The 23,759-nt window shown below is 53.1% G+C and overlaps 10 protein-coding genes across 10 annotated transcripts; all 10 read right to left on the minus strand.

The window, feature by feature from the left end:
* Window positions 1-903, minus strand: DQ04_00161000 (hypothetical protein; the record flags this gene model as incomplete). Its single annotated transcript, XM_009308314.1, has 1 exon — window positions 1-903. A coding segment is annotated over one exon (903 nt), but the record flags the coding sequence as incomplete, so codon positions are not given.
* A 193-nt stretch (window positions 904-1,096) lies between these two features.
* On the minus strand, window positions 1,097-1,681 carry DQ04_00161010 (hypothetical protein; the record flags this gene model as incomplete). The annotated part of the gene is made up of 1 exon (XM_009308315.1): window positions 1,097-1,681. The coding sequence occupies one exon, from the start codon at window positions 1,679-1,681 to the stop codon at window positions 1,097-1,099; it is 585 nt and encodes a 194-aa protein (XP_009306590.1).
* A 297-nt stretch (window positions 1,682-1,978) lies between these two features.
* DQ04_00161020 (putative ARP2/3 complex subunit) lies at window positions 1,979-3,127 on the minus strand (the record flags this gene model as incomplete). The annotated part of the gene is made up of 1 exon (XM_009308316.1): window positions 1,979-3,127. The coding sequence occupies one exon, from the start codon at window positions 3,125-3,127 to the stop codon at window positions 1,979-1,981; it is 1,149 nt and encodes a 382-aa protein (XP_009306591.1).
* A 216-nt stretch (window positions 3,128-3,343) lies between these two features.
* Window positions 3,344-6,178, minus strand: DQ04_00161030 (hypothetical protein; the record flags this gene model as incomplete). Its single annotated transcript, XM_009308317.1, has 1 exon — window positions 3,344-6,178. One exon carries the CDS (start codon window positions 6,176-6,178, stop codon window positions 3,344-3,346), a length of 2,835 nt encoding a protein of 944 aa, XP_009306592.1.
* A 232-nt stretch (window positions 6,179-6,410) lies between these two features.
* DQ04_00161040 (glycosyltransferase) lies at window positions 6,411-8,291 on the minus strand (the record flags this gene model as incomplete). Its single annotated transcript, XM_009308318.1, has 1 exon — window positions 6,411-8,291. One exon carries the CDS (start codon window positions 8,289-8,291, stop codon window positions 6,411-6,413), a length of 1,881 nt encoding a protein of 626 aa, XP_009306593.1.
* A 215-nt stretch (window positions 8,292-8,506) lies between these two features.
* DQ04_00161050 (putative cyclophilin type peptidyl-prolyl cis-trans isomerase) lies at window positions 8,507-11,329 on the minus strand (the record flags this gene model as incomplete). Its single annotated transcript, XM_009308319.1, has 1 exon — window positions 8,507-11,329. One exon carries the CDS (start codon window positions 11,327-11,329, stop codon window positions 8,507-8,509), a length of 2,823 nt encoding a protein of 940 aa, XP_009306594.1.
* A 995-nt stretch (window positions 11,330-12,324) lies between these two features.
* On the minus strand, window positions 12,325-13,848 carry DQ04_00161060 (hypothetical protein; the record flags this gene model as incomplete). Its single annotated transcript, XM_009308320.1, has 1 exon — window positions 12,325-13,848. The coding sequence occupies one exon, from the start codon at window positions 13,846-13,848 to the stop codon at window positions 12,325-12,327; it is 1,524 nt and encodes a 507-aa protein (XP_009306595.1).
* Window positions 13,849-14,316: 468 nt separating this feature from the next.
* On the minus strand, window positions 14,317-16,065 carry DQ04_00161070 (hypothetical protein; the record flags this gene model as incomplete). Its single annotated transcript, XM_009308321.1, has 1 exon — window positions 14,317-16,065. One exon carries the CDS (start codon window positions 16,063-16,065, stop codon window positions 14,317-14,319), a length of 1,749 nt encoding a protein of 582 aa, XP_009306596.1.
* Window positions 16,066-16,478: 413 nt separating this feature from the next.
* Window positions 16,479-21,302, minus strand: DQ04_00161080 (hypothetical protein; the record flags this gene model as incomplete). Its single annotated transcript, XM_009308322.1, has 1 exon — window positions 16,479-21,302. The coding sequence occupies one exon, from the start codon at window positions 21,300-21,302 to the stop codon at window positions 16,479-16,481; it is 4,824 nt and encodes a 1,607-aa protein (XP_009306597.1).
* A 205-nt stretch (window positions 21,303-21,507) lies between these two features.
* DQ04_00161090 (serine/threonine protein phosphatase) lies at window positions 21,508-23,007 on the minus strand (the record flags this gene model as incomplete). The annotated part of the gene is made up of 1 exon (XM_009308323.1): window positions 21,508-23,007. One exon carries the CDS (start codon window positions 23,005-23,007, stop codon window positions 21,508-21,510), a length of 1,500 nt encoding a protein of 499 aa, XP_009306598.1.
* Between the last annotated feature and the right edge of the window lie 752 nt (window positions 23,008-23,759).

Raw genomic sequence — 23,759 nt, forward strand, 5'->3', positions numbered from 1 at the left:
GTTGTCGTCTTTTCCGTCAAATGGCACCCTGTTGGGGGTACGCCGTTGACTTCGGGCGTATTGGCGCAGCTTCGCGTACAGACGGCTTCGTTCATGCTCTTCTTCTAGTGACAGCATTTGGAGCTCTAGTTCGGATGCTGAGGGGCAGACCTGACGTGCCTTCCCACCCTTTTGCTGCGACGGCGATAGCAAGACACGGGATTTTAGCGTCTTGTCATTCCTTGTTGCCGCCTTGCCCAGAGATGGACTACCACCTCGTGACGCAAGAGCGTTTGTCAGTTCCGCAATTTCACGCTTTTGACTCTCAATCTGTTTCTGCAACAGCCGTTCCTGCTCACTCCACTTGTGCACTTCACGATCCCTATCCTTCCGCAGATTCTCCACGTACTCCGTCATATCAGCATCATACTGCGCGAATGCCTCCTGCACCGCCTCCACTTCCTTCGTGTGTGCCTCATGCAGCTCCGCCAGTTTTGTCGCCAGTTCACCAGAATGTTCAGTTTCTTGCTGCTTGATGCGATCTTCCATGTGCTTCACTTCTGCACGCAGCAACACCACTTGCTTCTCCATCTGGTTCTTCACGCCTTCAACAAGGCGCAGTTGTTCTGTAGCCTTAAGCATCTCTTGGAAGACGCCCTCTTGTGAGCGGAGGGCCGACTTGAGGTCATCGATAAATGCGTTCTTCTCCTCGAGTTCTCCCTGGAGGCGACGCACAGTCTGCTCACGCAACTCTAAATCAGTCAAGAGACGTTGCTGGACACTCGCAGCTGCGTCCCGCTTGGCACGAACACCGCCCAGCGGCTCCACCTGCTGCCCGCGCTGCTCCAGCTGTTGGCTGGTGTAGCTGCCCGCCGCCACAGACTGCTGCAACTGGAGAGGACGCGTGACATCGCTCTGGTACATGGATGCCTCCCTCGCACGGTCGAGAGTTCCCACGCGGGGTGAAGTCTTGTACTCGTCGGGGTTTCGGTGGGTTGACTCACGGCGAAACGGCGTGACGTGCGACTCCGATGGCGCGTCAAAGAGGCCCGTGCGGTCCCACCGGCTGTTTATGTTTACGTCCGCCGGCGACCACGCGCCTGCCGCCTCCAGTGGCTCAACCGGCGCGGCGGCGGTGTGGCTGCTGCTGCTGCTGTGGCTCACTGGCCCCAACGAAGACTGCTGCGGCGAGAGGCGGTGGCCGCTGCCGCCCAGCGACGCCGGNGCTCACTGGCCCCAACGAAGACTGCTGCGGCGAGAGGCGGTGGCCGCTGCCGCCCAGCGACGCCGGCGGGTCAGCGAAGCGCACCCCCTTCGTTGTAGGGCGTGGTGCATCTAACGTAACGTGCCTCTCTTGCACGGCTTCTTCACTGCTGTGAACAACACTTACGTGACTCGCCGCGCGGCGAATAGCATCGGAGAAACGGTCCGCGTCCTCGCGACTCGTGAAGCTAAGAGTCAGCAGTGCCTCGTTTCGCACCCGTATCATGCAGAGGAAACGGTCACTGCTTCCTTCAGGCATCGTGAGGACGAGTTCCAGCACATTAGAAAGTTGCACGGTGCGGGTAACACCCCCAGCGGGAAGACTTACAAGAAGGCTTGATGGCGTCACAAACACGCCACGGGGAAGGCTGGAGCCGTCCGCACCTATCTTCTCCACCTTACCGTGAAAAAGAACAGAATCTCCCGGCTCCGCCAGCATTACATACCCTTTTCTCCGTGGCGAGCCGGCTACCCTTTTTTTCGCAGCTGCAGGAATACAAGAAGGAAAGAGGAAACTGTATAATAAATAGATTCCACCCGATCAAAGGTTGGGTCATCTAAAACTCTCACTGAAGCAAAATAAAAAATGCCTCCACACCTCAGGTCATTTTGTGTGTATGTGTCCGTTTGTAATTATATGCAGGTATGTACGATACGATGGACCTCACCCGTAAGAAGAGCTGTGTGATTCACACCTACTTGCCTTCAGCTGCTGTTGTTTTCGTTTTCCCACTTGCTAGGTGGTACGCATGACTTCCCCCATAGTCCACATCTCAACCCGTCCATCGAGACTGGCTGTCGCGAAAACAGGATCATTTATGTCTGGTATTGTGGGGGCGTTGGGGCCAAACAGGCTAATGACACTGTTAATGGTGTTCTTGTGGCGATTCTGCTCATCTTCAATCAACTCTGCCTGCCCGATACGAGCCTCATTTTGAAACTTTTCGCGGGCAATTTGCTGCGCCGTTTTCACCCCCTTTGCTCGGCTTATCGTCCACTTTCCGCTCATTTCCCATCCTGCTCCTGCCTCAATAGGGGTGAAGAGAACCGGGTAATAGTCAAAACCTCCACCAACGAGGTGGTCCTCTGCCACAAACGCAAGTGCCTTCAGCGGAAGTATGGACATGGTGATAGTGTGCAGCGTTGGAGAGACCGCGTCATGTGTGAAACTGCCAGATAAACCCACATCGAAGACGTGCACCCGACTATCATGTGTAGCGACGGCGAGGCGCTGACCGGATGGCGCCCACGCAATTGCGTGGACCCACGCGCCAAAGTTTTTCTCGAGGTAGACGTGAGCAAAAGACTTGCACTTTCTACCATCTAACTTTTTCATGTATGTTGAGACAAGCATAAGCTTTCCATCAGTGCCTCCAGAGGCCAGTAGCGCATCGTCTGATGGATGCGGTGCGAGCGCCGTCACTGTGCTACTGTGTCCCTCTAGCAAGCGGCAGATCCACCACTCATCCTCCGTTTCAAAGCGCCCTACAGCAATGTTGGATGCGGCGGAGCCAACATAAATTTTGGAACCTGAGTGACTCCACGCGCAGCTCGTCAGTCCCCGCTTCACACCTGCGTCGAGCATCACCATCTGCGGCTTCCAGTTTCCTTTTGAGTTGCGGTACCACACAAAAGCAGTGCGGTCCTGCGCGCAAGAGAGAATACGATTCGTTCCACCATGCCAGGCGGTGGCAGAGACGGACTGGTCATGCTGTTCCAAAGTGGCGCGAATTTCCCATGTGCCGCAGTCCTTTTTGTTCTTGCAATCCACAATGTGCAACAAATGATTATTGGGCGAGAAGACTGCCTCGGAGCCGTCACTATTGAGAGCGAAGCCAATGATGGCTGCGTCACAAATTGTATCCCTAGACTTTGATGCCGCCATTATGGTGCTCCTATGCCCCCTCTCTCGCCGATATACCTCTGCTTCCTTTCCTCAGCCCCCCCACCTTCCCACCTCTCTCTTGGTATGATATAGAAAGAGAAAGAAGAATCAATAGGTGAATATGACAAAAAAAAAGTAAAGCACAACATGTTGGAAGAAAAATAATAGAAGAGAAGTAGCATGTGTGATATTCCATGTAATTTTGCAACAAACCACTCAGATCGCTGCGTTGCCAGCTTGTGGATTGCAGCGAGTCGACTGACATGCTTCATGATCCACACAGCCGTCGACAAGCGACACAACAGACACCTGTGGCGGTCTCCACTGCGGGCTTGTGCGTGGATTATGATACCACACCCGCCGGAGCCCATCCGCCAGGCCTTTGAAGCCACTACTGCTCCCACATCTGCTGCTGATGTTGCTGCCATCCTGACACAACAGTTCCCGTTTCAGGTTGACTACGTACTTTCCGCACTTCTCGAAATTGGTTGACACCAAGACAATGTCACAGTTCTGCTCTGCATAAACTTTCGTTCCGTTGGCAATATCCATACGCGCCAAGTTTAGTGCAAGAGCAGCGGATCGAGAAAATGTTTTCTTCACACCAATGCCATAGCGATCACAGTCGCGACTCAGCGCCAGTTCATCCGCGATGGAAACCAAATGAATGACGTCACGGTATTTTTGCAAAAATTTGGTCAATAGGCGCCGCCGACTTTCCACCATGATGTGATGCTCCGAACCTGTTTCACGCCACTCTGAGTCGTTTAGCAAGTGATGCGGCCCCTTTTCAAAGGTTGTGTCCACCCGTCGCCCACCTCCGCTCCGCAAAGCGACGAGGGAGGAGTATGGAATTACAACAGCGGAGTAGTGTGAAACGAACGGTAGGAACCACTCCTCAATGTTTGCGAGCACATCGGCCGCCAGCACGGCGATTGCAGCTCGCTTTGGAACACGTGTGGGCGTCTGCGGGGCCATCCCCGTGAAGGCATTCATGCGCAGCTGAGCGATGCGTAGAAGCGGCCGCATATACTGCTCCAGGCGCGGATCCAAAGTTGGGTCAACACGCAACCGCAGCAGCGCCCCCTCGACGGCCTCACCGTATGCTGGATAGCGTGTAAGAATGTCTTCCTCCAATACAGCAGCAGTATCGCCTACGCCTAGCGCCGTGCGTCTCGACGAGTGTGCGTTGAAAGGAATGGTGTCCGGTACAGCATGTGTGGCGGTGTTGCTGGCCTCTAGCAAACTCCGCAGGGCAAGCTCATGCCAGTCGAACAAGTGGAGAGCAGTACTGACACCAGCGGGGCGCGCCGCTGCTGCCCTCACCAGGTACGCATACGTCTGCGGTGTTGGTGCAATCCCGTACTTCGCCTGCATGAGCTGCAGCACTTCCTCGGCCTCCCGAAGCGTCACGGCGCACGACAGCACGGCGTGGAAAGCCCCGCGGGTGAGTGGGGCACCAGCCTCGACAAGCACTTCCAACGTCTGTCGTGCATCCGCTCCGTAACCGGCCCTCGCGTAGGAAAGCAGCAAATTGGTGTACACCGCCGGCGTGAACTGGTCCACTCCGCACTGCTGCCGCGCCTCTTGGTAAAAGGCAAAGGCGTGTGTCGGTTCCCTTGTGGAGGCGCAGCAGGCTATCAGCGCAGCGTATGTGCCAACATCTGGCGCCAGGCCCCCATCGCGCAAGCGGCGATAGAGCGCGAGGGCAATGGCCATGCGCTGCGGATGCTCCGAAGCGCGGCTCACAGCGTCAATGATAGCAGTGTACAACTCCACAGATACAGGGACAATCTGTGCCGCCTCGCTCTCAACGAAAAGTTCCTGTAGCATCGCAAAATGTGCAACGTTGTCGCATGCGTGCGCAAGTCCAACCAATGCAGCGGCGATGTCACCCGGCACGAGGGGGAAAGCACCGCTCTCAGCATGTTGCATGTACCGCTGATATAGCGAGTGGGCGATGTCAAACTTTCGCGTAAGCACACAACTCTCTATGGCGCGAATGTGATCAAGTGCCGCCACTGGTCTAAAGGTGTCTCGTGCTTCCTCCTCCACCGACTCCACGACACCGTCCAGCGTGAAGGTTTGCTGTTGGATTTCCTTCTCCGCTTCTCTTTCTTGATTGTCTTTATCAGGCAGCTCACTATCACACCCTCTCTCTCCTGCACGCTCAACCAGCTCACTCAAGTCAATGAGTTGGTTAAGGGACTCCACAGCAACGGCGAAGGCCCCTGTTAGACTGCAGAGTTCAAGTAGCGCATGCCAAATTTCCGCCATGACAGTGTTTGGAAACCTCCAGCTCAACAGTCGCTGGCACCTCGCATCCCGCGTTGTCACACAGGTGATAGTGGTGCTCCTCAGAGCGGCCGCATTCCATTGCCGCAGCTGCTCAATAAAGTGCTCCACCTCCCGTAGCTCTCTCTGAACCTCACGTTCACTGAGGTGGTCCCCAACCGCGCTCGCCGCCTCTACTGCCTCCCGCACTGTCTCAATTGCCTTCGCGAGGAGGTGGGAAACCGCAAGCGGGTCCGAAAGAGACTTTGTCATGCGCTCAAGCGTCTCCAATGCATCACTTCGCTCCAAGGCTGCATCACTCCCACCTTCTCCTTCTGTTACCAGATCCACTTTCAGCTGCATCACCTCGCAGAGGAGGTCCGTCAGGATGCGCAGCGGTGCCACCGCGTAGGGCATTGACAAGAGAGCCGTCAGACTATCAAAGCGACCGGTCCTCATGCGGTACATATACGCCTGCGGGCACGAGGGGCCTGCCACAGGTTGCTGCTGCTCGCCACTATTGATGGTCGTAGTGTCGGTCCTTCTACTCTGCATATCTGTTGTTCTGCTGCTGGTGGTGGTGGTGGATGCAAAGGGTAGTGCACCCGTCCCAACTGCCGACGCAGCCGCCACTCGCCCCGCTGCCTGTGACTGTCTGTGGTCGCTCGGGCGGTGAAGCGCGCGGTGCCTAAACCACACAGAAACGTGGTACGAGCGAGAGGGCTGCTGGAACCTCGGCGTAACGCTGAAGCACCTGCCACGTTGAAAGAAAACCATGCTGCGCCCTCTCTCTCTACATGTATATATAGTCACGGTTTATGTGAGCGTTTGAAGGCAATGCGCCAGAAAAGAGAGGGAGAAACAGAGACGGAAGTGAAAGGGAAATGAAATGAAAGAGTGGGAAACGCCGCAACGTGCCAACGTCCAGAATTACGAGAAAACCAGATAGACAATATTATTTTGTCTTTTTATTCACTTTCGCTGCTTTCTGCGTTCCCAGTGATACGCCCTAAAGCAGTTCCAGCAAGAGAGGCAACACCACGGATCGCCACTTATCGTCCCATGTCTCACACCGACTCTGCAACACATGGAAACGGGCTTCACCCAGTGAATCCGCGGCGTCACCTTGTTCGAAGCGAGGGAGTAGGTTCTGACAGAAAATTTCTTCCAACTCTTCTGCATTACTGAACATCCAACCTCGCTTGCTGTCCAACAACTCTGCGAGGGCGTCGTAGCGCAGCGCAGCAACAGGGAGACCAGAGCCCAGCATGTCCACCGCCTTCATAGGCAGGTCGAGACCACTGGAGGAGTGGTGCAAGCACAGGCCCACATCCGCCGCTCCCAGTGCCATTGCGTAGTGCGTGTACGACTGGAAATATATCGTTGTCACAGTCACGAGGGACGAGAGGTGGGCCGCAGCAACGGACTGCTCAAAGCGTGCCCGTGAAGCACCCTTTCCTGTCACGAGCAGCCACAGGGGTTTCAATGAATGTAATCCATTTTTCTCTTTTTTCCGCTCCTGCTGCAGGCGAGTATCAATGCGTTTAAGCGCGTCCACCACAATGCTGTAGTCATCGTCCACCGTCCAGCTGGTGGCAGCAATCATAAACAGTCCGCTGCGGTTGCTCTTTACAGCCGCCTCTTCACGCTCCACATCGTGCAGAAACCATGCTGGTGGCGGCGACAGGCCAATCTTCTCTTCGCGGCCGGCGCGTGTCAGTCTCAATGCGGGCATAAGGACCTCCGCAGCAAAGCGGGTACGTGACACCGGGCCAAAGAAAGACGGTGCAGTATCGTACAACACCGCCACATCTGCAGCAATTTTTGAGCCACTCTCCCCTGTCGTTCCAGATACCTTCATGTTTGGCGAAAGAAGGATTGTCCGCATTGCTTTGCTCACTGTTAAGTTACGGTTGCCACGACAAAGATTGCACTCGATAAGTCGGTACAACCAGACCATTAAGGAGGGTCGACCGTCGCTCTGCATGATGGTGTAACCGAAGTTGTGCCAGTCCACCACAATAGCGGGACACATCACCGACCTCAAGGAGGCCTTGACGGCGTTTTCACTTGTGTTTCCTTTCTGCTGCTGCTGCAGTTTCAGCCCCCCGCGAATTTCGCTCATTGCATCGTGCGACATCCACGAGGCAGGTACAATAAAGAAGTAATAATGCACTGTGTTAGCAATAAACACATACGGACGGACAAGATACTTTATGACAGGAACAAAGGGCACTGCTGGTGGCGACTGAACTAAAATGAGATCCACAAGCAGCAGTTGTCCACGACCATTCACCACCATCGTCGACGCACATATGAGGACCCAGGCAAACGCCACTGCACTAACGCACACGCGGTACACGGCAGAGGCAATCCAATACAGACGAGGGTGCGGAAAGACCCAACTAAACCACGAAGGTGGAAGAATTGGCGAAATCAAATATTCCGTCTTTATAACACAGGTTACCTCTGACCCATTACCACTGCTATTGTTATTATTCTTGTGGCCTGCCGTAGTGGTCGTTTTTAACGCGTCTATTAGGGTGTTGCCCATGTCAAACCCTACAAGTACCACTTCATCAAACATGCCACATGCAGCAAGACTTGCCGCGTGGTATTGCATCCGCGGCGACCTGGCGAAGTCACCGCCCACCACGACAAGTGCGCGGCGCAGGACAGCTTTGCTGTTTCGGCGCAGTCCAGCAAGCACAGGCTCACCGCGCCGCTCCATTGCCGCGATGGATTCCCTTATCGCCTCCCGCCTGCACCGTCCTCCTTCTGATCGTACAAGCAGTGCCAAGTCCATTGAAAACCACAGGGCGATCGAGCAAAAGAGAGGAAACGATATAGTCCATATCAGATTGTCATAGTTAAACATACCACCTTCCATCCTTCTCACTTACCTTACACTGTTTCACACAATGAGGCAGAAGAGCAAAACAAAACAGTAAAAGTATGATTAAGATGGTGAAGACGGTAATGACGAATGTAATTCATTAAAAAATATCCACAATCAGCAGCAGCAGGAGAAGGAGAAGGAAAAGAAATAACCAGCTTTCCTCATTTCTCCTTTTTCATTCTTATCTCCGAAAATAAGAGGCGTCATCACTCATCCATTGAACCCTCTTTTACAACAACACGTTCAATCACAACAGGTGTGACCGGCTTTTCATCAGCGTCTCGGGCCATTTGCACAATAGCCTGCACCAACTGTTTTCCCCCCACCACAAATCCAAAGACAGTGTGCTTGCCATTCAGCCACGGCGCCACTTCCCCTACCGTTATGAAGAATTGCGATTCGTTCGTGTTAGGGCCACGGTTGGCCATACAGAGCCAGTACACCGTCGGGTATGAGAAGAACTCCATCACGTTCAGTCCCTCATCCTCAAATGTGTCGCCAAAAATGCTCTTGCCGCCGGTGCCGTCGCCTAGCGGGCAACCGCCTTGAATCATAAAGCCTGGCACCACACGGTGGAAGGTCAGGCCGTCATAGAAGCCCTCCCGCGCAAGACCTATGAAGTTCGCAACAGCTTTTGGGGATATCTGCGGCAAGAGGCACACTGTGATTGTCCCAAAACAGCTCACAACAATTAACACCCGAGTCACAACATTTCCCCACTTAACGGGGCACGAGGACGCAGACGCAATGATGTGTTGCACTCGTCGCTCCTCTACGGCACTATCTGTTTCACTGTCGTTGTGCTTCGTATGGACTATTTCGTCACCACCCTGTTGCTCTTCGCCCTCCTCCACAGCCCCTCGCGGCACCACACGCTGCACCGAGGACTGCAACTGCTGCAGATCACCACAATCAAAGTCGCGTTTCTGATGCAGCTCCAGCAATAACCGCTCGCGGCGCACCCGCTCCGTCATTGCAGCATTGGCATCACCACTGCTGTCGTCTGAACCATTCTCTGTCATCAGCGGAATACTATCGAGAGGCGCCTCGTACTTTGTGTACAGCAGCAGGGCTGCTCCACTGAGTGAGGTGGTACATAAAGTCGGATCAACGGAGCCACTCAACCCATTTAAGCCAGCGGCTGCAATCGCTGCGCTACTCGGCACGGCGAAAAGTCTCTTGACATCTTCTTGCGAAAGGGCAGACCCGAGTGGAGACTGCATCACGAGATTCTTGAGAGCCTGACTTGCCGAAACTGTCAACCGCAACAGCGTCAGTGGTGCAGCAAAGTGCCGGTGTGCACACGGAGCTGCCGACAAAGATACGTTTACTGGTAGCGATGACTGTGGTGGTGGAATTACTGGCAGGTCTGCCTCACGAATGTTATTCTCCATATCTCCAATTGGACGTAGCAGTTGCTCCATGTGAAACGGAGTCAAAGCCGTGGCCGCACAACTTACCGTCCCTCTCATGAGATCGCCTTCCCCTCTTGTTGTTGTTGTTGTTGCTGTTGGCTCCGGTGCAGCGCGGAATACAAAAACACGGCGACCACGCACCTGTCGTTCGTGCACCGTGCTAAGCGTGATCTCCGGCAAAAAAACCCACACACCTCCTGCCCCACCCTGCGGGGCCTTTCGCACGGCGTTCTCCACCACAACGTTGAAGACAGCGCCACGCATTGCCTGTAGCGCCGCCTGCATGTCGCTCGCGCTGCGCAGGGACATAGTGGTCGTTTCCTCCGCCTCGCCACGGCAAAGAAAAGCACCGCTGGCGAACTCAAAGAGGTGACAACAAACGCACACGCCGCCTTCACGGAGAAGGGCGCTCGCCACCGCGAAGTACTGCCCGGTCGGGGAGAAGCCGACACCAAGCGGTAGCATCACCCGGCCTGCATTCGCGTGATTTCTTGCGTCGCGTAGAAGCGTGAAAAATCCTGTTTTCTGCCGGCGTTCAAACACTATCCAATCGCGCAGCATCATGGGGTCCGCGGAGCCACGAGGCGGGGCACCAGCCACAACTTGAAGAGAAGCAACTATCCGCCCGTTTTCACCAGGCCGCGCAACGACTTGCGCGTAATCCATGATACCCTTTTCGTCGACCAGCACAACCAGCCCGCTTGGGCGGTGTTGCTGGCAGCAGACAACTGGGTTCGCCGTGCTCAGCGAAACAGATGGCACCAACACCGACGCCGCGGCGGCACCGGTACGCCATGCTCTTTCGGCGGCACACGACATCAGCACAGCGCCGGCCGCCCCGTTCGGCTCCGCCGTGAAAAAGACAATGTACGGCTGATACTCGTGGTGCAGCAGAAAAGGCCGTCGTGTCACACTTTCCTCCCAGCAAGACGTTGACTTCCCACTGCTGCGCAGCGCAGCAGTAAATTGAAACGAAATACGCGCCTCCACCGCCATCAAAGCGGGGCTTATGCGACGGACCTCAACCTCAACCATAACGACACCAGCCGCCAACTCCACATGCGGAGTGGTACGCACCACAAACAGGCTGGATGTCAGGGGATCGACAAGTATAAAGTGCTCCGCAGCAATTACCGATTCTCTGTTATCTACAGCCCCTGACTCTGTTGCTGTCGGAATCTGTGGGAACAGACCGTGACGCTCAGACATGAAAAAAACACCACGAGGCAACTTGCGCCACGTGCGCAGAGTTCCAGACACGTCAATGGTGATGAGGAGGGCGCCCATCTCGTCCTGCACCACACCAATATCGCACACAGATCGGTCGTGGCGGTAACTCCGTTCGTAAAGCGAGGCAGCAGGGTAACCCTCCGCGATGAGTAACTCTATCGCATTCGGCTCCCCATCTTTCACCTCGTCGCATTCCAATGGTGATCGGGGCCGTTTTTGGAGCCTTGTCTTCTCCTCCTCCTCCTCCTCCGGTGCTGCCGCTCCAGGGTGCCTGGGGTGCAAGAGCGACTCCGGAATGGCGGGCAAAAAGTCTTCTTCATCCTCTTCAACTTCCATACCAGCACTCCCCCGAGTGCTGCCGTCACTGGCACTGCGGTGAGACATTCGCTTTTTCCTCCTCTCCCTCTCTCTCTCTCTCTCTGCGCTTGTGCAGTTGCACCTCTTCTTTTTCTTCTCTCAACAACAAGCGTCGGTGGAGATGGATATGAATGGCAAAAAAAAAAACAGGCGGAGGCTGTTCAATGCTTGTCAGCGCTTTATTTAGTAGTACATTCACGCATTAAAAGCGACAAGCGAAGAAAGTGCATACCACACACACACACACACACAACAGAAAGGAATATATAGCGGAAATGGGACTCCGGGCGATGTGGGATAAGGGGAAAGCAACAGAGAGAGTGAGAAAACGTGTGCCCCGCAGATGACCACGGCGACAGCAGTAATATATGAAAAGGAGAGAGAAAAAAAGAGGGGTTGAATACGACGTGCGCGCCACGCCACTCTCTCTTCAACTCTCATTCCCCCCACACTCGCACAAGGACATCATATATCTATCCGAAATACCGCCAAGAACAGCCCCCCAGCGTATATGGCCATTTTTCTTTCTTCGCCTATCCCTTTTTCCTGCAGCACTCCCCCCCCTCTTTTTATTCTTCATTCGTGTGCTAGAGGCTCAAAAAGCATCATACGCCAAAAAAAAAAACGAGCTGTTATTTACACTCTCCACCATCTCGCTTTCTTTTTTGCATACTGTTACACGTTGTCGTGCTATTGTCTTCCGTGGTTTTTCTCTTTGTGCGGTACGTGAACAATGTGTGCGCGCATAAACGTGGCCCACGCGCCGCCAAGAATCCTGTAGCGGGGAGGGCTTGGCCACGCGGAAAGGAAAGCACCAATGAGGCCAAGAAATAATCACCGCAATACCATAATATGCCTTGTGAACATTTTATTCCGCCCCCGCCCCACTCAGTACCACCGAAACTATCAACGTATGCACGTCATGACACCCATTTGAGGCAAGGCTCTCTCTTCTTGTGCTCCATCTTACACATACACACAAATACATGCATTCCGCTTCCGTGGTGGAGTGAGTGCATATCTCACAGCAGCGCAACCGGAACAGGCTGAACGAACCAAGTGGTGTAGTGGGCGTACTTCCCCAGTCGTCGCTGGAGGATGCCAGGAACCAGCCAGCGCAAAAGACATGTGTCGAGAAGAGACCGTGGCGCCCAGTTCGGCCGGTCGCTCACTGTTTGCAGCTTCCGCACTGTTACTCCAGACGCGAGACCAACAACACTATATGACAGTTCTACAGAGGGTACGCGCGTAGAGACACCCAGACCAGCCGTGAGGATAGAGTCTACACTACGACGCTGCAGTTGTTTTCTGCGTGCGCGCTCCTCGCGCTTCAGAGATTTTTTGCTACTTTTGCCGTCGGCATGAGAAGCACTCCTACCACTCTTTTTCCTCGTAGTCCTTCCGTTGTTGTTGTTGTTGCTATTATCACCCTCGTCTTCGTCATCAGGAAGGTCTGAATCACTCGAGGCGTAATCATACTCCACACCATCCGGCTCCTCAAAGATGAGTATAAAATGCGCGTCAAGCAGGCGTTTGCCGTCAGGAAGCCCGGATCTTTCGCGGTGATACAGCATCCCACCGGCTGCGTCACTGCAGTCATCTTCCTCGAAATCTTCCCCCTTTTCCTCTAACCGCAGCTCCGCCACGTCTCGGAGAGGGTAGTTATTGGCCATGGAACCAGGGTCATTGCCCTTCCTGCCGCCTCGCTCCATCGCAGCAGTCAAGTCCTCGTCAGTGAAGCCGCGGCGGGCGAGGCGGGCCTCCGGCAGCACGTCGGGACCCAACTCCTTAACGCCCTTCCACGTCGTTTCGTCAACGGTATTGACCTCCCAGTCAAAGTGGTGAGGCTTATGCGGGTTTGGCTGATGGATGCGGCCCACACCCCCAGTGTGGATAGCAACAACTTCACAATAGCGATTAGGAAGTTCAATGTGTACCTTCACAGCGTGTACAACGTCGTACACAACCAAATCAAAAGAGAGACGCTTCAGACCCGGCGTACCATCGGTCTGTATGTAACAGTTCCGTACAGCCGTGTTAAGCGTACATCCCTCCTTCACTGGTCCCTCGTAACGCAGCAGCAGTTCATCTCCGATGCAGGCAGGTGTGAAAAATATACCACCGTTCATCGCAAGTTCCCAGTAGTCGACCATGCAATTTACGTCATCCACGAGGATGCTGGGAAACCCTTCTCGTTTTTTACTTCCAGAGTATGGTACCACGTTGCGGTATTTGCCATTTTCCGCCATGTGCATGACGCGGTGGCGCAAGCGGGGTGTAGAGGACGGTTGGAGGGACCCTCCTTTAATGTTTGCAGCGAGCTTCATCTGAAATCGGTAGCTGTGCATCAGATATGCCTCACATTGAATCTCTCCCACAAGCGTGGCTTGTTCATCCACTTCTAGCATCTTGTCGCTTGGGGGAAGATGCACCACCTCCGTGATGCTCACCGTGATCTCATTCCGCAAGAAGCTCCGCATGCCGCGGTAAGCAACGTAGCCCATGGCCACAGCAGCGGTGATCTTAGCCAAAGATCGCGTATTCATCTACACTCAATTCTTATTATGCTCAAAAACAAATGTGGTGGCAGTGAAAGGAGGGTGAATGAAGAAGAGAAACAGGAGGAGCGATGCACTCATGTAACAGACGAAGAAAGTTTTAAAAGAGGGCATCAAAAAGAGCCCACGATGCCAGTCCTTACCCCCCCCCCCCNAAAAAAAAAAAAAAAAAGAAGTGTTAAGTTTTCTGTTTGCTACCTTTAAAAGAAGCTGACGTTCATAGAACTCAGTGTGCCGTTAGGTGAGGTAGTGGCTTCGTCCATCAGTTGACATACAAGTAGGGAAGAAAACAAGAAAATGTTTTTTTTTGTTTTTGCGTTGCCTTCATTCAGTACTCGCCCAGTCAGAACAATACCACACATTTATCACCACACCGCACCGTACGTCGCTCCAACTCTCCACACTCCTGTAGTGGCGAACGTATACTGAACAAAAAAACAAGCAAAGAAACGATCCTCACAACCTCGCCTCTACGCAACGGTAGGTCCTACGTTCGGGGGACGACGAGGGTGCACCAAAGGCGGAACGCAACTTCAGCCAGTACGATCGTGCCACTTCTACGACACCTCCTTCCATCCATGGAGCTCCACAACGTGAAAGGGAAACGGCGTCGGTGGTTGATGTCGTGACAAATGCTTGCTGCTCCTTGTCAAGCACAAGGAAGGGGAAGGCAACACACTGCTCGTTCGCTTTGCACCACACATAAGAAAAAATATCCGCGAGTCGGTGCCGCACAGGTCGGAATGTGCTTTGAATCAAACGGTCTATTACTAACATGGCTGCCTCATTTGTACCAGGTGCCAAGCCGCTCCACGGCGAGTCTGATTTAAGGAGCCTAAGGCCTGTTGTGAATGGCGTTTTCTTCTTTAAAAACCGCTCTCTTCCATCTTCTTCGCCTACGCGGACTGTAACAGGAGACGCGACGACCGCTCCTTGCAGGATACGCGATGCTATTTCTTGGTACGTCTGTGGGATGCCGCTGAACAGTGTGCTAGTATTTTCCACTGCAGTTGGTTGCCCCGCGTCTGTTCCAGAGTTCTCGTAACTGTAGAGCGGTCCTCGCTGCGTCCGCTGCGAGCCTATTTCCACGCCAGTGTGTCCTGTGGGGGACGACACCACATCTAGCGACCGGAATAGGCTTTTGCAGAGTGGGTTTGTGCACACTACAAAGCTATACGCGGCCACGCACAAGTCAGCCACAGAAACCGTGGATTTCGAACGAGTTCCATAATAATGGTAAGCGAAGCGCTCGTAACACATGAGTGCCTTCATGACAACTGTTGATAGTTCCTCACATTGGCTGTCCAGACGCCGTGCGGACAGCTGAGTCTTTTGTGATTTTTCATTGGACCTTTCAAGGGAGATCATCTCTCTCATAAACTGTAACAATGGTGCTCGGAGGTCGACCAAAACATGCTGCATGTACTCCGTCCACGCACTCTTTTCCACTACAGAAGCTGCATGGGTCACCGAAGAAGAAACAAGCGGCTGCACCCCGAACCAGTGCTCACCGGGCGACAAATACAGCTCCACGCAGAGCATGAACGCCGCCAAAGGTTCTGTGACTACCGCGTTGTGCGCCAACGACCTAACGAGGAACATATTGTCTGCGCCCTGAGATTTATTGGGAGCGAACGGTTCAAAGTCTACCTCGCACGGGATAAAATGAGCACGACAGAGCCATAGGAATGCGATCACTGCAGGGTCTCCGTGGTACCCGCGGACATAGAAACCCTCACATAACGCCGTGAGTTTCTTATTATAGGTACCATTTCCTGTGACATTCATCGCGACAGCAGCTGTAGCTTTGGCACGTGCGGTGCTGAGAGCGGCCTCCATGACAACCAGCATGGCGGGTACGCGATGCACCTTCAATAAGTAGAAGAACTCAGTGCACAATGCCTCGGCGGCAACCTGCGGGCTCATCGTCCCCCGCAGCGCGACCCACGCTGAGTAGTACAAACGTGTCGTAAACTGATACCAGTGAGAGGGCCCCTGTGGGAGATCCAGTCCACTGAGAACCGGAACACCCTTCAAAGCAACTTGTTTCCCTTCATTTTTACTTGCACCTCCATTCCGCCCGTGTCCTTCAAGGTCGTCAGGCGCATCACCAAACAGTGCCTGACTCCGCAGCGCCCAGAGATGCGCCCGCTGCCTTGTTGACAAGCGGGGCTGCATGTGGCGCCTGTAGGCCTTCTCCTCCATGACTTTGGCAATCTCTACCACGAGTGCACCAACATAGACTGAGGGGCCATCACAACAGGGTACCATCATTAATCTATCTTCTGCGTGTGAATAAGTAGAAAGAACAAAGGAGGGAATAAATCTTAACAAGAAACAAGACAACCTCACATCCAAAAAGGTATATATATATATATATATACACAGGAACACACGCGGAGGAGGAGCACCATCGATAAGAGCTCGGGTTGAAGTGTGTGTGTGTATGCAAGAACACCATTCTCGCTTGAGGTAGTTACTGCCCTTCTGTTCAGTACAGCAGCAACTCCATTATGGGAAAGAAAGAAATAAAGTAAACATTAGAACTTGCGAGAAAAATGCACAGAGAGGAAATATTGAGTTGGACTTTTATCACAATTCCTTCATATTCAATAAACCTACAAATCTTCATTAGCTGTCAATACAGTGCACGGCACGTGGAAGCCCGTAATACCACTCTTCATCATACCTACTTCTTCCCCCTCCTCCACCTCTTCCTTCTCCAGTGTTTGCCCTTCGCATATCAATCCACATGCCATCAAGCCCGTTGCCGCATTAGTCTCGTGAGTGGCGAGGGCTGCGTAGGGCGATCGCCACAATAGCTGCAGAAGCGCAATTGAGACAAACCCCTTCTTGAAATAAAGGAAAAAATATCCCTGCATCTTATCGATATTGTCAGCACTGCTTTCCGTGGCGTCCTCGGACGCAGACTCTGCAATCTGAGGCCACACCGCGGCAAAGCACGCAATGGGAAATGTGTATCCAAGCTGCTCCACACACTGCTCAAGAACACCCATCAAAGCGTCTCTGAGCCCAATGCCGGCTTCCTGCAGAGCCGACACGGCGTGGTGTACCACCATCCGCGGTGCCAACGTCTGTGCCCAGAGGTGCTCTACCCACTCGGGACCGACCGTCACCATGCACAGCGGTCGATTCACGTCCCCCGTGGTGAATGCTTGACAACTTGCAAGTTGTGCTGCACCCCCGCAACTACTTTCTGGCACCTGGGAGAGCGATTGGAACGGGAGAAACAGCAATACACCGCGCAGACGACACTCTTCAAATAGAGACTCAAGAAACACATCTCTTTCCCGGAGACTTAATTCCACTTCGGCGTCCGTTGATGTCTCATCGGGATCATCGGAGCGGGCAAACCCCAGGTGGTACAGCACCGCGTTGTCCAGGGACTGCTCTTCGAAGGAGCACGAAATGTATTGGCGCAGACGTTGCAGTGCGGTGAAGAGAACAAGGAGACCTTCCAAGCTGCCCCTCCACCACTCTACCAGGGTTTGCGAAGAACTTGGGAGCGAAGCGTTGCCATCTCGCTGCTGCTGCTGCTGCTGCTGGTTTCCAGCCTCCCCATTATCACGTAGCTCGTGGCCGCGGCTGTGGTGGAGGCACTGTGCTGCCCAAAATCCTTCGAGTGTATGATCCGCAGTATTGCAGCCATCTTTTGCAGTGGGTACAGCTTCTGCACCGTCATGCATGTGACCTTTTTTAAGTACTTCCTCAGCGATGAAGCGCCGTGGAAGCCATCGTGCCAAAACATGAAGTGGACTCAGTGGCGCGGTGTGATGGAGAAACTGCAGCGTGCGCTGAAGGAAAACCGGAATAGAAATTGCCCCATCAAGGCCTTTACTAATAACCAAACTGTTGCACGCACTGGTGAGGCACGCGTCTACAAGCAGGGGCCGCGGTACACTGTCCCCTGCCGTTTCTGTCTGCCACTCAATCTGCTGCTCAAACCAGCGGGTTATCTCACACAGTCGCTTCTGCGCCGCGTCTTGCTGCTCTGTCAAAATCAATTCGGGCATGAGATCAGCGTGTGTGCCTACCAGTACCACCGGTAAGGGGAGTGATGTCATGCGTATATCCCCTGCTGCGTCAGCGTCGCTCTTCATAAGGTCAACAACGTGTGAACTCGGAAGCGCCACAGCTGATTGTAGCCTGACCACATGCTTCCATATTGAGTGTTGTATCGCATCCAAGCTGTCTTGCATTCGGTATACAATATAGTACACGGCGCCCCGGATCGGAAGCTTCACATGCCCCATGCTGGCTGCTAACAAAAACGGACCTGGCATCTCCACAAAGTTCACCCCGACACGACAGGTCTGCGCCTCGCACACCTCTGAGGTAATACTCATCCATTCCTGCACATCGGAGAACACAACATTGCTGCACCCTCCCAACGGAAGAGGGCCCCTCCACAAGGGCACATCGACAATTGCTGAGACGCGCTTCATCGTCATTGTGTGGGGCGCCACCGTTGGGGGCCTGGCAGATGAAGAGGGCGTGTCACGCGAGAGGCGGTGCAGTAGGCTTGACTTGCCACACCTTGCCTCACCAACCACGTACACACTATACGCCAGCAACCTTCGGTAGTCATCGAGGTCACCTGCCGTATTCCAGTGCTCCCGCTCCTTTTTAATATCATCAAAACTTAGTGCGGGTAGTTTGCCACCGTTTTGCTGCTTGTCAACACCTACGCTACGCCCTGTGGAGAGTAGATGCCGAAAGCAAGATTGGCGTAGAGGAACGCTTGCACTGAGACGACGAAGGCGGTGGAACCGCACCGAAGGAGCCACACCACCCTTGACACGCCTATCATTTTCAATACAGTTCTCCACTGGGTGGCGCCGAGCGTACCTTATTTTCTTTTCCTCCTTCTCGTTCTCTACCACTTCTGATGCTGGCGCCCCATTTGCCCCTATAGTCTCATGACCGCCTTTCCCCTTCGACGTGGTGGTAGATGTTGCTTTTGTGGTCGCTTCTGCTCTTGTCGTCACAGCCGGGGGCGGTAGCAAATCCTCTGGGCGCACTTCAGACTCTTCTGGAAATTCTACATCCTCAGCAACTTTCTCCTGAGACGCCACACTCTTGTTGTCCGGCATGTAGACCGAATTAGTGGAGGAAGAAACTTCCTCGAGCCCAGGCTGGTGAAGCGCTTCGTTCACTATGGGCAAAAATTGCTTTAAGTCACTATGGTCGCCATACCCCTGATTCAGCGCATTTCCAAGCAGCATAGGAGCAGGAATCTGTACGGCGGCATCACACGAGGTGGAATGCTTACGACATCTGTCAGTCTTGTCCTGTTGACGTAAATGCGTAAGCGCCTCTGTGAACCACTCTAATTTGAGCTGAAACCCCTCCAACAATCGCCGCAGGAGTACATCCGCAGCATACATACAGCAGTGCACCAAGCTCTGAAAAGTGAGGAGGTCGCGATGAAACACAAGTGATTCACTATGCCGTAGACCCTCAATGTCTCGCTGTGCACTAGTTAAAGAATCCAGTGAAGCCGCTAATTGCCCATAGCAGCACCGCATACCATGCACACTTGAGAACAGAAATGCTTGTAACGACTGTGCGGCGTTGAGCTTTATATGAATCCGTCTGACAGCCTCTGCTTCCAATAAACGCCTCACAGGGTCAAACAGCGGTGCTGAAGTGTGATGAGTCACAACTCGCACTGGGTGGCATATCACTGACTGGTTAGAGTTATGTGAGGTGATTGATGATGTCCCCGACTCCTTTTCTGTGGCAGAAGCAACAACAACAGGAGACTTCGAGTCGTTTCGTTGGACTGGCCCCTCTGAGTGTATTGTGTCCTCTTCCTTCTTGTGGGCCGAGTCCACATGTTCTACAGGTTGTTGCTGCTGCAACTGTGGTGGCGGAGATGGTGCAACGTCATTGCGTGTTGAGCGCTGAACTTCACTGAGGAAACCAGAGAGCATGGTGTAGTACTTCCACTCAAGCCGCTGACACCACATCAGAGCCTGATTTTCGACGCCAAAACGGTCGACTATTTGGGTGATTCGCGAGCTCTGACTTGATGGAGGCGCACCGTGGATGGAATCCGATCGCAGAAGATTCCTCACCCTTCGCTGCATTCCCTTCTGTCTCGCCCGCTGTACCACACGATGCATGTGTTCAAGGGCAACAAGAAGCCTGTTTCCAGCGCTTACATTACCTCTATCGTCTTTTGTTGCGCTGTCCCACTCCTCCATCAGTTGGGGAGCCATTGCAGGATTTGCGAGAAGAAATAGCAGCCACTGTTTGGCGTCATTTAACATTTCGCACGACACACCTTCAAGGCCTCTGTTAGTGGCCTTTCTTTGAAAAAGAGTGGTGGTGTTGTCATCGTCTTCCAACACAAGTGCCCCCAATGAAGACCAGAACTCTAGGTACCGAAGCATTGCAGCTTGTGCACTCTCGTCACTGTGCCACTCTCTATCACCCACGCTAGGAGCATCCCCGTGTATTTCCAAAATGGCGTACACTATTCGTGGCGGCAGTGGACGGGTGAACTGGAAACCTTCATCCTCCACGGGGTTGTAGAGGTGGGTGAAAATAAAGTTGGTCACCTCAGTGGGCAGCAGACCTGCTGCCCATGCCTCCATCTCATGGACAGCACCCTCGTCGTTCTGCTTCCCCAACGTTTGTCCTGCCGGCATCCACGCAATGTTGGCGAACCAATTGCGTACCGCGACGAGGGAGTTGGATGTCCTTGTTGAAAGTACATCAAAGCGAGCGTGGACAGTAGCGACCACAATTTCATATGTGCGCCCTGAATCCGGGTCGGTGAAGGCGACACTCACCAAAGAAAAACGGAATGAAGTCGCCTCCTCGTCAGAATCCAGAAGACTCATATTTACCAATCTTAACAAAGTGTCACAATCCGTCAATTCGTAAACTCTTTTGCTGCAACGCCGCCACGATGGCGTGTACGTTGAACCTAGCAGTGACCCACTACCCTCTGTCCACAGCAAAACAGTAGCCGTTAGGGGAGATGCAACATTAACGATGCGCTCCACCATGTACTGCAGCATCGAATCCTGTGTCTCATGCGGTCCTTCAGAAGGAGTGTGAGGCGAGACACAGTACAGATACCAAAATGATCCCGTACGCCACAACTCTTCCCAGGCAGCCTCGCCCAACGTTGCTGTAGTTTTGTTACCATCAATGCAACCGCTCTGGAAGAGAATGTTTGTACCACTTCCTTGCATTCGCACAGAGTTGGGTAATACGAGATATGGGACACCATTTGGGCAAGCGGTCTTTCCAACTTCTATCGCCAGTTCCTTTTCCTCTTCCTCCTCATCATCGTTGACTGCACGACATGCCGTAGTTAACGACTGTGGAAGACCTGGCGTGCATGGGTGCAGTAGACGGATGTACACATGAACATTCGATCCAGCTTCCACACTCATACTTGCCATCGATCTTCCTTAGTCAGGGGGTGAAATAGAAATGAGGTCTATATAGAAAGAGTAAAAATTACCTCGGATAAGTTATCCACATGATACACCCATTAGCTTTCCATCAGAGGTGTGTACAGAATGAGGCCAACAGAAATAAACGTGGCCACGTCTCCACAGACAGACACACAGACATACACGAAAACAACAACAACAACAACAGCAACTACGGCTTTGTGTACACAGTGTCACGCCATTTCAAGCGGCGCCTCTTTTTCAGAGTCCATAACAGGAGAAAAAAAAGTCCCACTACAGGCGCCCACAACGCAAAGGTTAGAACAGTCTCCTTCTCGAGCAGGGAATCTGTTTCAGTTCCTGTGCTCCCAGCATTAACAGGAGTGAGACCCCCAGCAGGAGGCAACACATCTGTCTCAGAAATAACCTTCACTCCGTTGATCAGAAGCGTACGCTTCCGCGTCGCAGAGGTGAGATCCACGGGTTCTTCACGACCACGAATGGATACCATATCCCTTTTCAATAGAGGCAACACCTCATTGGTAAAACGGGTCTGTGGAGGAGTTTGTACCGCTGCTCCAGGCAACAATGGTTTTCTGTAGTGCGGAATATTCAACTGAAGACTGGGTGGTTTTTGCAGCACTTCATTGGCCCATAGCTCGTCTGGCAAGGGAGGCTGGAAGCCTTGCGTCGTCAGGTTGTGCCTTAGAGGCCCTTGATATCGCCGAAGCAAATCCACTACATGTGGCTGGAAATGCAGAATACGCGAGGGCACCCGCCCAAAGCCCGTTAGTTCCGCACGGTTCTCGAAGATCTCCACCACCGCAAAGGCGTTGGATAGTGTCTCAATTTGGCCTGCCAGAGTAATGCAGTGAACACGGTGCGGCCCCTGGACGACATAATCCCCCTTGTGGTTGTGCCCAGAGAACACCAACGGCATCTGGTCATATGACTTGAGGAGTGGCCCCAGCAGGTTCGTTTCAAAACCAATGGGAATGTGGGCAAACAGAATCGTCACGCGCTCCGCTGCTTTGGCCAGGTCCAGCTCTTCCTTTAGCCACTTTGTTTGTGCCTCTTTTGTCGTGGTATTGGTGTTTTCCAAGTCATTAGTCATGGAGTCCAAAAAGATGAATCGGAACGGCGGGTGATCGACGGTGTAGTACCGGCGATGCAGCCCCAACTTCTTCATCAGCCACTCCTCCTGTGTCTTGTTGAGTTTTCCAAAGCGGTCATTGTGCGCGCGTAGATCATGATTGCCCAAAACACTGTAGTGTGGTGCTTTTGCGCGGTGATAGCTGTCCAGAATCGGCTTCAAATTCCACATCAAGTCGTTGTTCACAAGGTCTCCCAAGTTCACCACCAAATTCATATCTGTCACGCTGTTGAAGAGCGATATGGCCTCGTCCATCTTGTCCCTCGCAAGATCGTAGCGGCGCAGTGTTGTGGTGGTTGTACGCTTGCGCTGCTCATGCAGCCAGTGATGCATGCTCTCCCATGGTGCCTTCTCCCCCGCTGGAAATGTGTCGTAGTGGCTGTCTGTGATGAGTCCAAGGGTGAGCAACTTTCGCGTGGCTAGTGACTCCTCACCACAGGAAGGTACCGCCTGGAAAAAAAGAAGCAACAACGACAACAGCAGCAACTCAGCGTGATCGGGGCAAGACCTGCAGCCTCCACGCCATGTGCTTGCCACTATACTCATTGTCCACCCCATGCATGTATAACTACCAGGGCAGCCCTCGCTGATAACCGAGAATGAGGAAAGGAGAAAGGTAAGAATACAAGCCTCCAAGTGACACAACCCACCAGACAATAAATAAATAAATAAACATAAGCGCACACTCACACAAATAAATGCGCTCTTCGAATTCACAGTACATGGAGTGGTCTACTGTGGTACCCATTCGCAACTTTGAGAAGATATTGTGTGAACCCGTCAAGACGAAAGCTCTTCTGCCCCAGAAACAGCAAATGATTGAGGGGGTGTTTCTGTGCGGAAGGGGAGGGCTTCAATGCGGAGCATGTGTGTTCTCACACACTACTCTTAATGGAAGAGGCAATCAGCACTCATATGAATGCAATACATTAATTAAACAAATCCCCATCCTGGTCAACTCAAAGGCAAATAAAAAAAAAAGCACCTGAACTATCTTTCTTCCTTTTCACTTTCCTGCTCCTCACTGGTCTTCTTTGATTTTCGTAGCTTTCTTTGTGAGCACCTCCCTCCGCTGCCGAGGAGGCGCCGCCTTACCAATCCTCCAACCCCACTCCTACAGTACGCAATGGCACACTCACTTCGCTCTTCACCAGAAAGGGAGGGGGAGGGAGAGAACGAGAGATTGCGACACCCAGTCAATTAAAGGCGACGAGCCTGGCAGCTGCGGAAAAAGAAATTGAAGTACTGCCCTCATCTGACAACTGCGCGCGGGTATTTTTGCGTCAGAGAACGAAAGACGCCAAAAAAAA

Source organism: Trypanosoma grayi, assembly GCF_000691245.1.
Source record: "Trypanosoma grayi strain ANR4 Tgr_16_V1, whole genome shotgun sequence".
In the NCBI taxonomy this organism is placed as follows: domain Eukaryota; phylum Euglenozoa; class Kinetoplastea; order Trypanosomatida; family Trypanosomatidae; genus Trypanosoma; species Trypanosoma grayi.